At 38.4% G+C, this 13,372-nt stretch overlaps 1 protein-coding gene across 4 annotated transcripts in view; it reads right to left on the bottom strand.

Annotated features, from left to right (window-relative positions):
• TNS2 (tensin 2) overlaps positions 1-13,372 on the bottom strand; it is a 1,145,004-nt gene that overhangs the window by 52,466 nt on the left and 1,079,166 nt on the right. For all 4 annotated transcript variants that reach the window (XM_044083852.1, XM_044083850.1, XM_044083851.1 and 1 more), the window contains 2 exons: positions 6,092-6,169; positions 1,448-1,616 (listed from right to left, as the gene is read on the bottom strand). In XM_044083852.1, the coding sequence (XP_043939787.1) occupies positions 1,448-1,616; positions 6,092-6,169 (247 nt within the window). The remainder of the gene's footprint in view (positions 1-1,447; positions 1,617-6,091; positions 6,170-13,372) is intronic.

The following is a 13,372-nucleotide window of genomic DNA, read 5'->3' as shown; positions in this document are numbered from 1 at the left end:
AACACACTTGAATGTCTACATTTATGGTAAGTGTACACAATTGTACTTTATCCAAACAGAAAAGACTCTCATTTTTGGTGTCTAAATAGAGGACAGGACCCATTTAAGTAGGGACACATTTGTTTCTCCATTACCTGTAAGAATTACTTAATACTGGCCTATTGTACACTTCTATAAAGATATATCATTTGACCATTTCAGCCTGTCTGCCACAGTATTCCCCCTCTTTTCTCTTTATACCAAGTCAAGCAATTTTAAAGGAGATATATCAGAACCGTATGAAAAAATGTTGGCTCATTCTTGAAATATGAATTTTGTTTTACAAAAACTAACTTTGCCTCCCTTTGATACCAGCTCTTCTCTAAAGTTACTAACCTGGAAGACTGCCCCTGCTGGTAATTTAACTTCTGCTAGATGGGTATTTGAATTGTAAGCCTTTATATCTAATTCAGCCTTTTCTGATCCTCCACAAGAATTAAGTTAGCCTGAGGATCAATTCTCCTTTCATGCCTAAAGTTGTCTCTTGACTTTACCCCTAATCAAATTATTCATCTCCTTCTTTTCTATACTAATCCACAAAACAAGGGAGAAAGGACTCTTCACTGACCAAATCTTCACAGAAAGGTGAGATATTATCTAGATAAAATTAAAAACTTCAGAAAATCTTGTCAACTTTTTATGTCATGATAGTAAAAGAAAGGGACAGTCAGCCTCTAACCAAACCGTGTCTATATGGCACCATGGCAAAAATCCTCCTGAGTGTGTCATGGCTCATTCTGCTAGAGCAATTGCTTCACCTGGGGCTTTCTGGAAGGCTGTGGATTCTAAATTGATTTAAGAAGCAGCTACTTGGTCCCCGCTTATATATTTATCAAACACGACAAGCTTGATCTGTTCTTCAGGGATTCTAGACTGTGGTCCTTTTCATCCAGATTTTTTTTTACTTAAGCCTTGGCAGTTGTGGTCCCATATTTAATAGTTACTGCAAAGGTGATCTAATTAAGACAGCAGTACAATTGTGTAGTTAACCTAACAGGAAATGTTCAAATACATCACTACAGCGGTACTAATATCCTCTCTCTAACTACATTCTTTTACATGTACATTCTTTCACTAGTTAACAAACAGAAAAAAAAACACTTGAGTTTTCCTGGAAAACACTGTAATATGAAAGAAAAATAGGGGAGTTAACTTCATGCTAAAGGCTTGAAGTTAGATGTAAATATTTCAGGCTGATCAAAAGCATTAATTATCACTGAAACTTTCACTATATTAAGTGCAATCCTCCTTAATGGTGCATTACTGGAGACCACTTTTTCAAAATATTCTAAAGTTGAACTGCATTTGTAGATGCAGAAAACACATCTCTGCACCAGATTTTCCAGGACAGTTTACTCTTTACAAGCAAGCAGTGTAGCAGATACTCTAATGCGAGGATTTCACTTACTTTCTCATGTTGTCAGTCAGAGTGATGCCTTGCGCTGAAACCTTAAAGTGAACAAGAATGGCACTGGGTCGTGGAGACTTCCCAAGGGTCTCTGTCAAAGCCTTGGAAATAGCCTGTGGACCAGTCAGAGATTCTGTCTCTACAGAGCTAAGGAAGAGAACATTGCAAGCTGTAGGGAGAAAAAAAACAGCACAATCAAAATACTTGGAAAATAGGAATTTTACATGTACAAAGTGTAACAAACTACAGAAACCTCACACAAAACTTCAAAAAAAACATTAGCTACAGTTCACTTTGCATTTTAGATATGTATGGAATGCAAGACTTTTTTCTGGTATGGGTTCACTCATTGTTTGCTCTGTCTGCACCTTATACTCTGAGATCCTACTGTTCGGCTGTGGCATCACAATGTAATGCTGCGATGGCAGAATCAAGTATTATACCATCAGAAAAGGAAGAGCAAGCCAGATTATGAGCTAACCAAAGAAAGTTTAATTTAATATCCATCTAGCAGTTTAGCAGAAAAGAGTAATGTTATGATCTACTACCAAGTTTCAGCCTGTTCTTCTGTGTATGATTTCCTCACATCTACATTTAAGTACTGTGTGACCGAGCAGTCACTTAATCCAACAACACTTCTGGTTCACCCTTGAAAATAGGCAGTTGTGCCTAAAGGGTTTATTTGGTTATCAAATAAATAACTAAAATAAAAATAAATAAATGACTGACTGAAGCCCGGAAAAGTCTGTAAATTGTAATTCAAGTTGAACTGTGACCTGACCGATTATGTCTTTCTGTGAAGCTGTCAAGAAGGTGTCCACTCTCAAACTGGACTTCACAAGTAGCATCTGGCATTATGAAATGAACTCTGAAGCTCACATTTACAGCATTCTTCAGATTCATCTGCAGCAGCAAAGTTTGCATGGGTAACAGATGTGTCAGCTCTGAAGGATAAAATAACAGACATCCATTTAAGATGTGTAATTTTGCGTGACACTGAGTTGGCTCTGTGACAATGACCCTGACTATGAGCTTGCTGTGCATACTGTTACGTCAACAAATGATACAGATTACTTGAACTGAAACTGGTTTTTATGGCCTGTAGTATAGAATAAATAAATAAATCAGATGTAGTGCCAAATCCACCCAAGGAATGCCAATTATTTAGCTCCGCTGCTTAAATTATGAGGTATCTTGCACTGCTTTAAAGTTTGCAAAGACCATACATAAAAATGCAAAAATCAAGTCTTCACAAACACCAGACATTTTGTCTCATTAATATCTCTGGAAAGGAATACAGTATTCAGTCCACTATTCTGCAGGATCATAGCACTGAAGTCTCCCAGTAGCTCTGGCTCTGTAACAAGCATCATAAAGGTGTCCTGGGACAGCTGAATCAGCTCTGAAATACTACCAGCATAAGCAACAGCTCCTGGTGTGTAGTGAATTGTTAGGCCACTGTCCAACTTTGATCCCACATGCAAACCTTGCAAATATCTTTAATGGTCTAACATGTACTCTTTAAAAGCATATTTTGTCTTATTATAATTTATTTTACATTTGTTTACTGGTATAGTATGCATAAACCTGACTATTTGCATTTAATGCTTGGTGGACACAGTTCGCAGAGAAGAAAAAAGTGAAACAGAGAGACAGTAAGTTGTACATATCATAAACAAAACAGAAAGTAATATATATAAAGCACTGTACAGTAACAATTAATAGATGCAACATCAATTATGAGAGAAATGTACATTTTACATGATTATACTTCAGATTTACATCATGGTGTGAAAAGTTGTAGCTAATGAGAGTCTGGGCAGGGAAGATGGAGGAGGTGGACTTTTGAGGTGTTCATAGATGAGGGAGGATAGTGTGTAGCAAGTACACTTTGGTTTGGTGGGGAGGAATTTTTTAACTAAACTCTGAAGGTGGAAAAGGGGGTATGTGTTTATTTAGGTGCAGGAGGGATTCCCTTATTTTAGGAGCAAGGTATGGAAAAAGGGTAGATGGCGCAGTGCAGACTGGTTCATGAGAGTTGGACTGGGGGCGTTTAGGACAGGCAGTTGAGGATGTACATATGTGTGTGCTTGGTATAAAGTTTGGCAGTTAGGAGATGTTTGAAGATGAAAGAACCTTGTAGCGGGTCTGCCCTGTCCTGCACTGGGAGCCATTTGGCTTTTCTGAGGGTGAGGCAGTGGTGCACAGGCAGGGTTGCCAGATGTCCCTATTTGAGTGGGACTGTCCTGGGATCAGAAGCCCAATCCCAAGTCCTGCACTGCCGGTTAAAATCCTGTCGAAACAGCCTCCGCTTTGCGATTTATGATTGGCCCATATGCCGGTATATAAGCCAATCATAAATCTCAAAGCTGAGTCACTTCTCTTCAATGAAGAACAGCAGGCTGTTCCGTATTGAATAGAAGAGGCCCTGCTGTGTGAATATTTGATTGGCTTCTATACCAGCATACAAGCTCAATCAAAATTCACAAAGCAGAGCCACTTCTGCTTAATGCAGATTGCCTGCTGTTCCACAGGAATGAAAGATTTTTTTTTGGTCTTCAGTTAGTGTGAAAGACCTTTTTATTTTTTTTGTCCCTACCTGGCCCTTCAGAAATCTGGTAACCCTGTGGTCAGGAGAGTCAGAAGAGGGTGAGTTAGTGATGAAGCAACAGATTTTGTTTTTGATAATGTGGATGAGTTTTTCTTAAAAGGCTGTGGCCATTATGGGTAGTCCATATTTGAGAAGGGCCAGAAGGACTTCTTTGCCTATAGCTGCCTTGGCTGGGCTGGGCTGGATAGGTAAGGTGAGATTTTCATAGCCCTGAAGAGAAGTGAGTTAACTTTTGCTCTGGATTTCTCGATGTCGGTATGGAATGCTAGTGACTACAGAGGTATTTGAAGGCATTGGTTGCCTCTTTTGTTGTGCCACAAAGGATAGTGACAATGAGCGACTTTGGTGATTTTTTAAGTGGTGCCAAATAACCCTTCAAAATTAAAAAAAACATGCAAAGTATTAGTTTGTGGTTAGTAGGCCAGGAATTGAGAGAGCTAAGGTATTTTTGCAGTTGTATTTGCATTGTAGAATGGTTGTGGCTAGAACTACAGATCATCATGTCATCAGCATATCGGGCAAGTTGTACTGCAGGAAGGGCATGAGGTTGTTTACAAATGAAAATAGAAAGGAGAAAAGGAGCTACAGGAGAACCTTAGGGTACTCCCACTGAAAGAGGTGAGAGCAGAGAGAAGGAAGACACTAATTTATCTTTAAATAATCTGTTTGACATGGAGTTTTGATACCAGGTGAAAGAGGTGTCTTTAATGTCAATGTTCTGAACAGACAGTAGAAGGAGTATTATGTTAAAGGCTTTTGTGAGGTCAATGAATATCTTTCCTGTCAAGTTACCTTTGCACATGAAGAGAAAATCATCAGTTAGGCATCAGAGACAGAACTGACCGGTCTAGAATTCAGGCCATTTTAGGACAAGAAGAAAGTATTGCTGAATGTAGCTTGAGAGTTGGATGTAAATGATTTTTCTAGCACCTAGCCAGGAGTAGGTAGGATGGAAAGAGGATGAAAGTATGAGGTGATTTGAGGTTTAGGTTTGGGCAAAAAAGAAATAAAAGCTATTTTTCAGATGTCTGGCATTATATTTTGTGTCAGACAAAGGTTAAAGATGTGATGAAGAGGCTGGGTTAGAAATTCCATGAAGTCGTAGATATTTTCTTTTTTTCTAAGCTGGGGGGTAGGGGGTTTGTGTTTGTGGCCATGTCTTCAAGAAGGTTACTAAATTTCTTTACAAGAGACATTTCAAAATAATATATTTTAGTGGCTAAAACTTGAAAAACACTGATTCTAGTTTGTTAAACAAAGAAAAAATGTTAGCCTAAACACTGCTGCCTCCCCCTTGACCACCTTTTAAAAATGACGAATAAACCCTGGTGGGTAGTGACTGTCCCACCACCCTCCTCCTCCTTCCCTTTGTGGTGTAGGTCTCTGCCTACCACAGTTACTAGCCAATTATTTTGTGATCAGGTAAACCACTCAGTATAAAATGGGCATAAGCTGGCCATGAGTCACAGCAATGCAACTGGCTCAAAACATTCCAATGAGACGTCAAAAAAACTGTGTGACCAATGAACTCACTCTGAGAGGCAACATGTAATACCTTCCCTTTCTAAATGTAGAACAGTAATGTAATACAGTTTTCTGAGACACAACAGTATGGCCCACAGACATTTTTTTATGTGGATGCCTCACATATAGCCTATCATCTAAGCATGCTCTAATGAAAAAAAAAACAGTAAATAAAGAGATGAGCTTGAGCATCTACTAAACACCCATTACTCGACAATGGTATCCTTTAGTTTCTTCACCAAAGTACAAAGGCTTAAGCCACTGAGAAAGTAAATTATTTGTTTCTGCCCCTTAGGAACTACCAGAGTGGTATCAACACTGCTGACTGACACACAAGTAGCCAAAAAAATACCATTACAGTGGACATATTCATTATGCCCCAGTGCATTACAGTGCATTATTACTGTAAAAGTAAAACAGAGTCCTTGCAATCATGAATACTAATGACAGTTGCTGTGTCAAAATACTATGCTGAAATGCACAGGTTAAACTGAATATTGTACTATTACCTGCTCCTTGTTTTAGCAACTCTGCTGCTGTGCTCATGTTGCTAGGAATGCTAACTTCCTGATTTTCCTCCAGGGGATCTAGATGGGAAATAAAGATGTGGTAAAAGCATATGGAATGATATATAAAGCACAATTTGTGTTTTTGTGTATATGCAGCATCCCAAATTATATATTACAACCAAAACAGAGCTTTCCAAATTCCTGCTTGTTGACAGCTCAGTGCATATAGAAAGTTCATCTGAAAGGCAATGCACTTTTAAATAACCACTATCACAACAAGAAGAATAAAACTAGTAAGGAACCTGCAGAAAGGATTACACAACAGCAATGAAGGAGAATAAAACTAGTAAGGAACCTGCAGAAAGGATTACACAACAGCAATGAAGGAGAATAAAACTAGTAAGGAACCTGCAGAAAGGATTACACAACAGCAATGAAGGAGAATAAAACTAGTAAGGAACCTGCATAGAGGATTACACAACAGCAATGAAGGGGAATAAAACTAGTAAGGAACCTGCATAGAGGATTACACAACAGCAATGAAGGAGAATGAAACTAGTAAGGAACCTGCATAAAGGATTACTCAACAGCAATGAAGGAGAATAAAACTAGTAAGGAACCTGCATAAAGGATTACACAACAGCAATGAAGGAGAATAAAACTAGTAAGGAACCTGCATAAAGGATTACACAACAGCAATGAAGGAGAATAAAACTAGTAAGGAACCTGCATAAAGGATTACACAACAGCAATGAAGGAGAATAAAACTAGTAAGGAACCTGCATAAAGGATTACACAACAGCAATGAAGGAGAATAAAACTAGTAAGGAACCTGCATAAAGGATTACACAACAGCAATGAAGGAGAATAAAACTAGTAAGGAACCTGCATAGAGGATTACACAACAGCAACGAAGGAGAATAAAACTAGTAAGGAACCTGCATAGAGGATTACACAACAGCAATGAAGGAGAATAAAACTAGTAAGGAACCTGCATAGAGGATTACACAACAGCAATGAAGGAGAATAAAACTAGTAAGGAACCTGCATAGAGGATTACACAACAGCAATGAAGGAGAATAAAACTAGTAAGGAACCTGCATAAAGGATTACGCAACAGCAATGAAGGAAAATAAAACTAGTAAGGAACCTGCATAAAGGATTACACAACAGCAATGAAGGAGAATAAAACTAGTCAGGAACCTGCATAAAGGATTACACAACAGCAATGAAGGAGAATAAAATTAGTCAGGAACCTGCATAAAGGATTACACAAGAGCAATGAAGGAGAATAAAACTAGTAAGGAACCTGCATAAAGGATTACACAACAACAGCAACGAAGGAGAATAAAACTAGTAAGGAACCTGCATAAAGGATTACACAACAGCAAAGGAGGAGAATAAAACTAGTAAGGAACCCGCATAAAGGATTACACAACAGCAACGAAGGAGAATAAAACTAGTAAGGAACCCGCATAAAGGATTACACAACAGCAACGAAGGAGAATAAAACTAGTAAGGAACCCGCATAGAGGATTACACAACAGCAATGAAGGAGAATAAAACTAGTAAGGAACCCGCATAAAGGATTACACAACAGCAATGAAGGAGAATAAAACTAGTCAGGAACCTGCATAAAGGATTACACAACAGCAATGAAGGAGAATAAAACTAGTCAGGAACCTGCATAAAGGATTACACAACAGCAATGAAGGAGAATAAAACTAGTAAGGAACCTGCGTAAAGGATTACACAACAGCAATGAAGGAGAATAAAACTAGTAAGGACCCTGCATAAAGGATTACACAACAGCAATGAAGGAGAATAAAACTAGTAAGGAACCTGCATAAAGGATTACACAACAGCAATGAAGGAGAATAAAACTAGTAAGGAACCTGCATAACGGATTACACAACAGCAATGAAGGAGAATAAAACTAGTCAGGAACCTGCATAGAGGATTACACAACAGCAATGAAGGAGAATAAAATTAGTCAGGAACCTGCATAAAGGATTACACAACAGCAATGAGGGAGAATAAAACTAGTCAGGAACCTGCATAAAGGATTACACAACAGCAATGAAGGAGAATAAAACTAGTAAGGAACCTGCATAAAGGATTACACAACAGCAACGAAGGAGAATAAAACTAGTAAGGAACCTGCATAAAGGATTACACAACAGCAAAGGAGGAGAATAAAACTAGTAAGGAACCTGCATAAAGGATTACACAACAGCAACGAAAAAGAATAAAACTAGTAAGGAACCCGCATAAAGGATTACACAACAGCAACGAAGGGAGAATAAAACTAGTAAGGAACCCATAGAGGATTACACAACAGCAATGAAGGAGAATAAAACTAGTAAGGAACCCGCATAAAGGATTACACAACAGCAATGAAGGAGAATAAAACTAGTCAGGAACCTGCATAAAGGATTACACAACAGCAATGAAGGAGAATAAAACTAGTCAGGAACCTGCATAAAGGATTACACAACAGCAATGAAGGAGAATAAAACTAGTAAGGAACCTGCGTAAAGGATTACACAACAGCAATGAAGGAGAATAAAACTAGTAAGGAACCTGCATAAAGGATTACACAACAGCAATGAAGGAGAATAAAACTAGTAAGGAACCTGCATAAAGGATTACACAACAGCAATGAAGGAGAATAAAACTAGTAAGGAACCTGCATAACGGATTACACAACAGCAATGAAGGAGAATAAAACTAGTCAGGAACCTGCATAGAGGATTACACAACAGCAATGAAGGAGAATAAAATTAGTCAGGAACCTGCATAAAGGATTACACAACAGCAATGAGGGAGAATAAAACTAGTCAGGAACCTGCATAAAGGATTACACAACAGCAATGAAGGAGAATAAAACTAGTAAGGAACCTGCATAAAGGATTACACAACAGCAACGAAGGAGAATAAAACTAGTAAGGAACCTGCATAAAGGATTACACAACAGCAAAGGAGGAGAATAAAACTAGTAAGGAACCTGCATAAAGGATTACACAACAGCAACGAAAAAGAATAAAACTAGTAAGGAACCCGCATAAAGGATTACACAACAGCAACGAAGGAGAATAAAACTAGTAAGGAACCCGCATAGAGGATTACACAACAGCAATGAAGGAGAATAAAACTAGTAAGGAACCCGCATAAAGGATTACACAACAGCAATGAAGGAGAATAAAACTAGTCAGGAACCTGCATAAAGGATTACACAACAGCAATGAAGGAGAATAAAACTAGTAAGGAACCTGCATAAAGGATTACACAACAGCAATGAAGGAGAATAAAACTAGTAAGGAACCTGCATAAAGGATTACACAACAGCAATGAAGGAGAATAAAACTAGTAAGGAACCTGCATAAAGGATTACACAACAGCAATGAAGGAGAATAAAACTAGTCAGGAACCTGCATAGAGGATTACACAACAGCAATGAAGGAGAATAAAATTAGTCAGGAACCTGCATAAAGGATTACACAACAGCAATGAAGGAGAATAAAACTAGTCAGGAACCTGCATAAAGGATTACACAACAGCAACGAAGGAGAATAAAACTAGTAAGGAACCTGCATAAAGGAATACACAACAGCAACGAAGGAGAATAAAACTAGTAAGGAACCTGCATAAAGGATTACACAACAGCAAAGGAGGAGAATAAAACTAGTAAGGAACCTGCATAAAGGATTACACAACAGCAATGAAGGAGAATAAAACTAGTAAGGAACCCGCATAAAGGATTACACAACAGCAACGAAGGAGAATAAAACTAGTAAGGAACCCACATAAAGGATTACACAACAGCAATGAAGGAGAATAAAACTAGTCAGGAACCCGCATAAAGGATTACAAAACAGCAATGAAGGAGAATAAAACTAGTAAGGAACCTGCGTAAAGGATTACACAACAGCAATGAAGGAGAATAAAACTAGTAAGGAACCTGCATAAAGGATTACACAACAGCAATGAAGGAGAATAAAACTAGTAAGGAACCTGCATAAAGGATTACACAACAGCAATGAAGGAGAATAAAACTAGTAAGGAACCTGCATAAAGGATTACACAACAGCAATGAAGGAGAATAAAACTAGTAAGGAACCTGCATAAAGGATTACACAACAGCAATGAAGGAGAATAAAACTAGTAAGGAACCTGCATAAAGGATTACACAACAGCAATGAAGGAGAATAAAACTAGTAAGGAACCTGCATAGAGGATTACACAACAGCAACGAAGGAGAATAAAACTAGTAAGGAACCTGCATAGAGGATTACACAACAGCAATGAAGGAGAATAAAACTAGTAAGGAACCTGCATAGAGGATTACACAACAGCAATGAAGGAGAATAAAACTAGTAAGGAACCTGCATAGAGGATTACACAACAGCAATGAAGGAGAATAAAACTAGTAAGGAACCTGCATAAAGGATTACGCAACAGCAATGAAGGAAAATAAAACTAGTAAGGAACCTGCATAAAGGATTACACAACAGCAATGAAGGAGAATAAAACTAGTCAGGAACCTGCATAAAGGATTACACAACAGCAATGAAGGAGAATAAAATTAGTCAGGAACCTGCATAAAGGATTACACAAGAGCAATGAAGGAGAATAAAACTAGTAAGGAACCTGCATAAAGGATTACACAACAGCAACGAAGGAGAATAAAACTAGTAAGGAACCTGCATAAAGGATTACACAACAGCAAAGGAGGAGAATAAAACTAGTAAGGAACCTGCATAAAGGATTACACAACAGCAACGAAGGAGAATAAAACTAGTAAGGAACCCGCATAAAGGATTACACAACAGCAACGAAGGAGAATAAAACTAGTAAGGAACCTGCATAAAGGATTACACAACAGCAATGACGGAGAATAAAACTAGTAAGGAACCTTCATAAAGGATTACACAACAGCAATGAAGGAGAATAAAACTAGTAAGGAACCTGCATAAAGGATTACACAACAGCAATGAAGGAGAATAAAACTAGTAAGGAACCTGCATAAAGGATTACACAACAGCAATGCCAGCTCGTGTTACCACAGATGGATAAAGCCATACGCAACTAAGGTGCGACTAATGGCTTAGGCACTTGCTGGAGCCAATGGGGGTGTGTCTGTGACAGGCATTTGTTGATTTGTCTGTCCTCATGGAGTAGATTTATGGAGATTTTCTGGAGATGCGGCTGATGCAATGGAGTGCTGGCAGTGATAGCTCAGGTGTGCAGTCTTAGTACAGAGACACTTTGTGGGTGGAAAGACTGAGGAACTCATCCCCATGTAGGTGGGGCAAATCCCTTCAGAACACCACTGCACCCACCCCCCATGATGTCTGACCAACACATCGGACAGGGTACAACTACAAACACAAGTTAAAACTTCGCTTCTGTCTGCAACAGTGGTAGTTCCTTGTTCAAAGTTCTCCACTTTGCCAGCTTTATGGTTCGTACAGGCAACTCCAGGCCAGTGAGGGATTTCAAAACTGGTTCAACCAATTACAATTGACATGTTTTCTGGGGTAGCTCACACTCAAGAGAAGTACACTTCTACGGAAGACAAGACTGGAGTACTAACTGGAAAAAATGGACTGCACAATAGGAAAAAAGCCATACAGTTTTATGAAATATGTCAAAGTAAAATATATAAAATAATTTTCAGTTATTTAAACTGAACACAAATGGCACACTAACAAATTATTTGTTTACACCTTGGTTACCTATGGGACACTGAACAAACATTTTACTGGACTTCCACTGGATATAAAAAGGGGTTAGCAAAATACAAAGCATCAAAATGACAATGTTTAAAAAGACATCTTAAGCTTTATTTGACATTAATTCAAATAATATTTTTGAAGAGCATCTCTCAGTCTACCTTAAATTTTGTTGCTATCATCACAAAGTCAGAATGCAACGATTAAGGCAACTCTTGTAAAATGTAATACGACCTACAAAATCTTGCATGTATTACTTGCAAAACATACAGACTTTGTAAACTATCCAGAGAAGGGGACTGACTTAGCAGACAGGGCTGATGCTATGATGCAGTGTTAGGGACTCTGCACATTGAGAAGGCAATGTCATTCTTCAGAATAGTGATGATAGTACAGCTGCCCCTTATTACGCAGAATTACACGCACTAACAGATCCATACAAATGCAAGGGGTAGATACGTATCTAAAGGAAATAAAGACCTTTGCAGCACACTATATTTTACTTAGTAATTTTTGGTGGCTTCTTGAAACAATGTAATGAATTCCTGTAACTGAAATCCAAGCAGCATGGCACACAAACAGTTTGGCAATAGCAGAATACAAGTAACCCAGTTTACACACGTTAGTCTGCTGTTAGTTTTTGATGATCTAAGAAAAGCCTTGTGTGTCTGCAGTTGACCTTAATAATGTGATGTGAATAACATCAACATTTTACAACTATATAAAAGCTACAGGGCTTAGTGCAAATAATGTGCCCTTGCTGTGCTTCTCCTGTGATGGCAAATGTTACGAAATAATGTTAATGACCATCAAAAGTGTAGCCATGGTGGGCAAAACAGGCAGCCAACTCAGACTCAAAGTGTTAAAGGGACGATTGTCACATGCCAATCGGTTTTAAGTGTCTTACCAGCTTTGCATTTGTGGTCAAAACTGAAGAAAAAGAGCACTTCATGTGTGGCATAAATGGGCAGCTGCTTGTTACAAATGTGGCATGCAGTTTACTACAGTGTAAGACAGAAGAACTTATTTTTGTTTTAAAAGAATAGATCTGTATGAATGGGACAAGGCTTAACCCGAACCCCACCAAACCCCTCCCCCAGCATAAATGTGAAGGCTTGCTCCTTAGATAAGGAGTGCCAGATAGTGGAAGTAACTTTTTTTTTTTTTTTTGGCTCCTCACCTTCAAGTTAAGGGGTGTGCCACACTATGAGACTTATACAAGGTGTTAAAGTAGCTTGCGACAGTTCTGGTGACCAAACGCAGTCTCTCTCTCTTTGCTGGGACATATTTAAAATCTCAGCACTCTGCAATACAAGTGATGTAACTTTACATGGCCTCTCTTGATACCTTATCACTGTAATTCCTTTACATCTGAAAGTGCCCCCTGCAGATTTGCCAGATTTAAGTTCTTTACTGGTGGTTCTTTTGGTTTCACATGCATTCAAATCCTCTTTTATTTTCATTTTAAAATTAACACAATGTTGCCACTGTACAAAAATCACATTGGGTTGTGTTTCTTGATTAGATTCTACTGCAGCTGTTCTAG

Source organism: Protopterus annectens, chromosome 9.part0, assembly GCF_019279795.1.
Source record: "Protopterus annectens isolate FY-2018-M chromosome 9.part0, PAN1.0, whole genome shotgun sequence".
Classification (NCBI taxonomy): domain Eukaryota; kingdom Metazoa; phylum Chordata; order Ceratodontiformes; family Protopteridae; genus Protopterus; species Protopterus annectens.
This window is presented reverse-complemented; position numbering and strand designations above follow the sequence as displayed.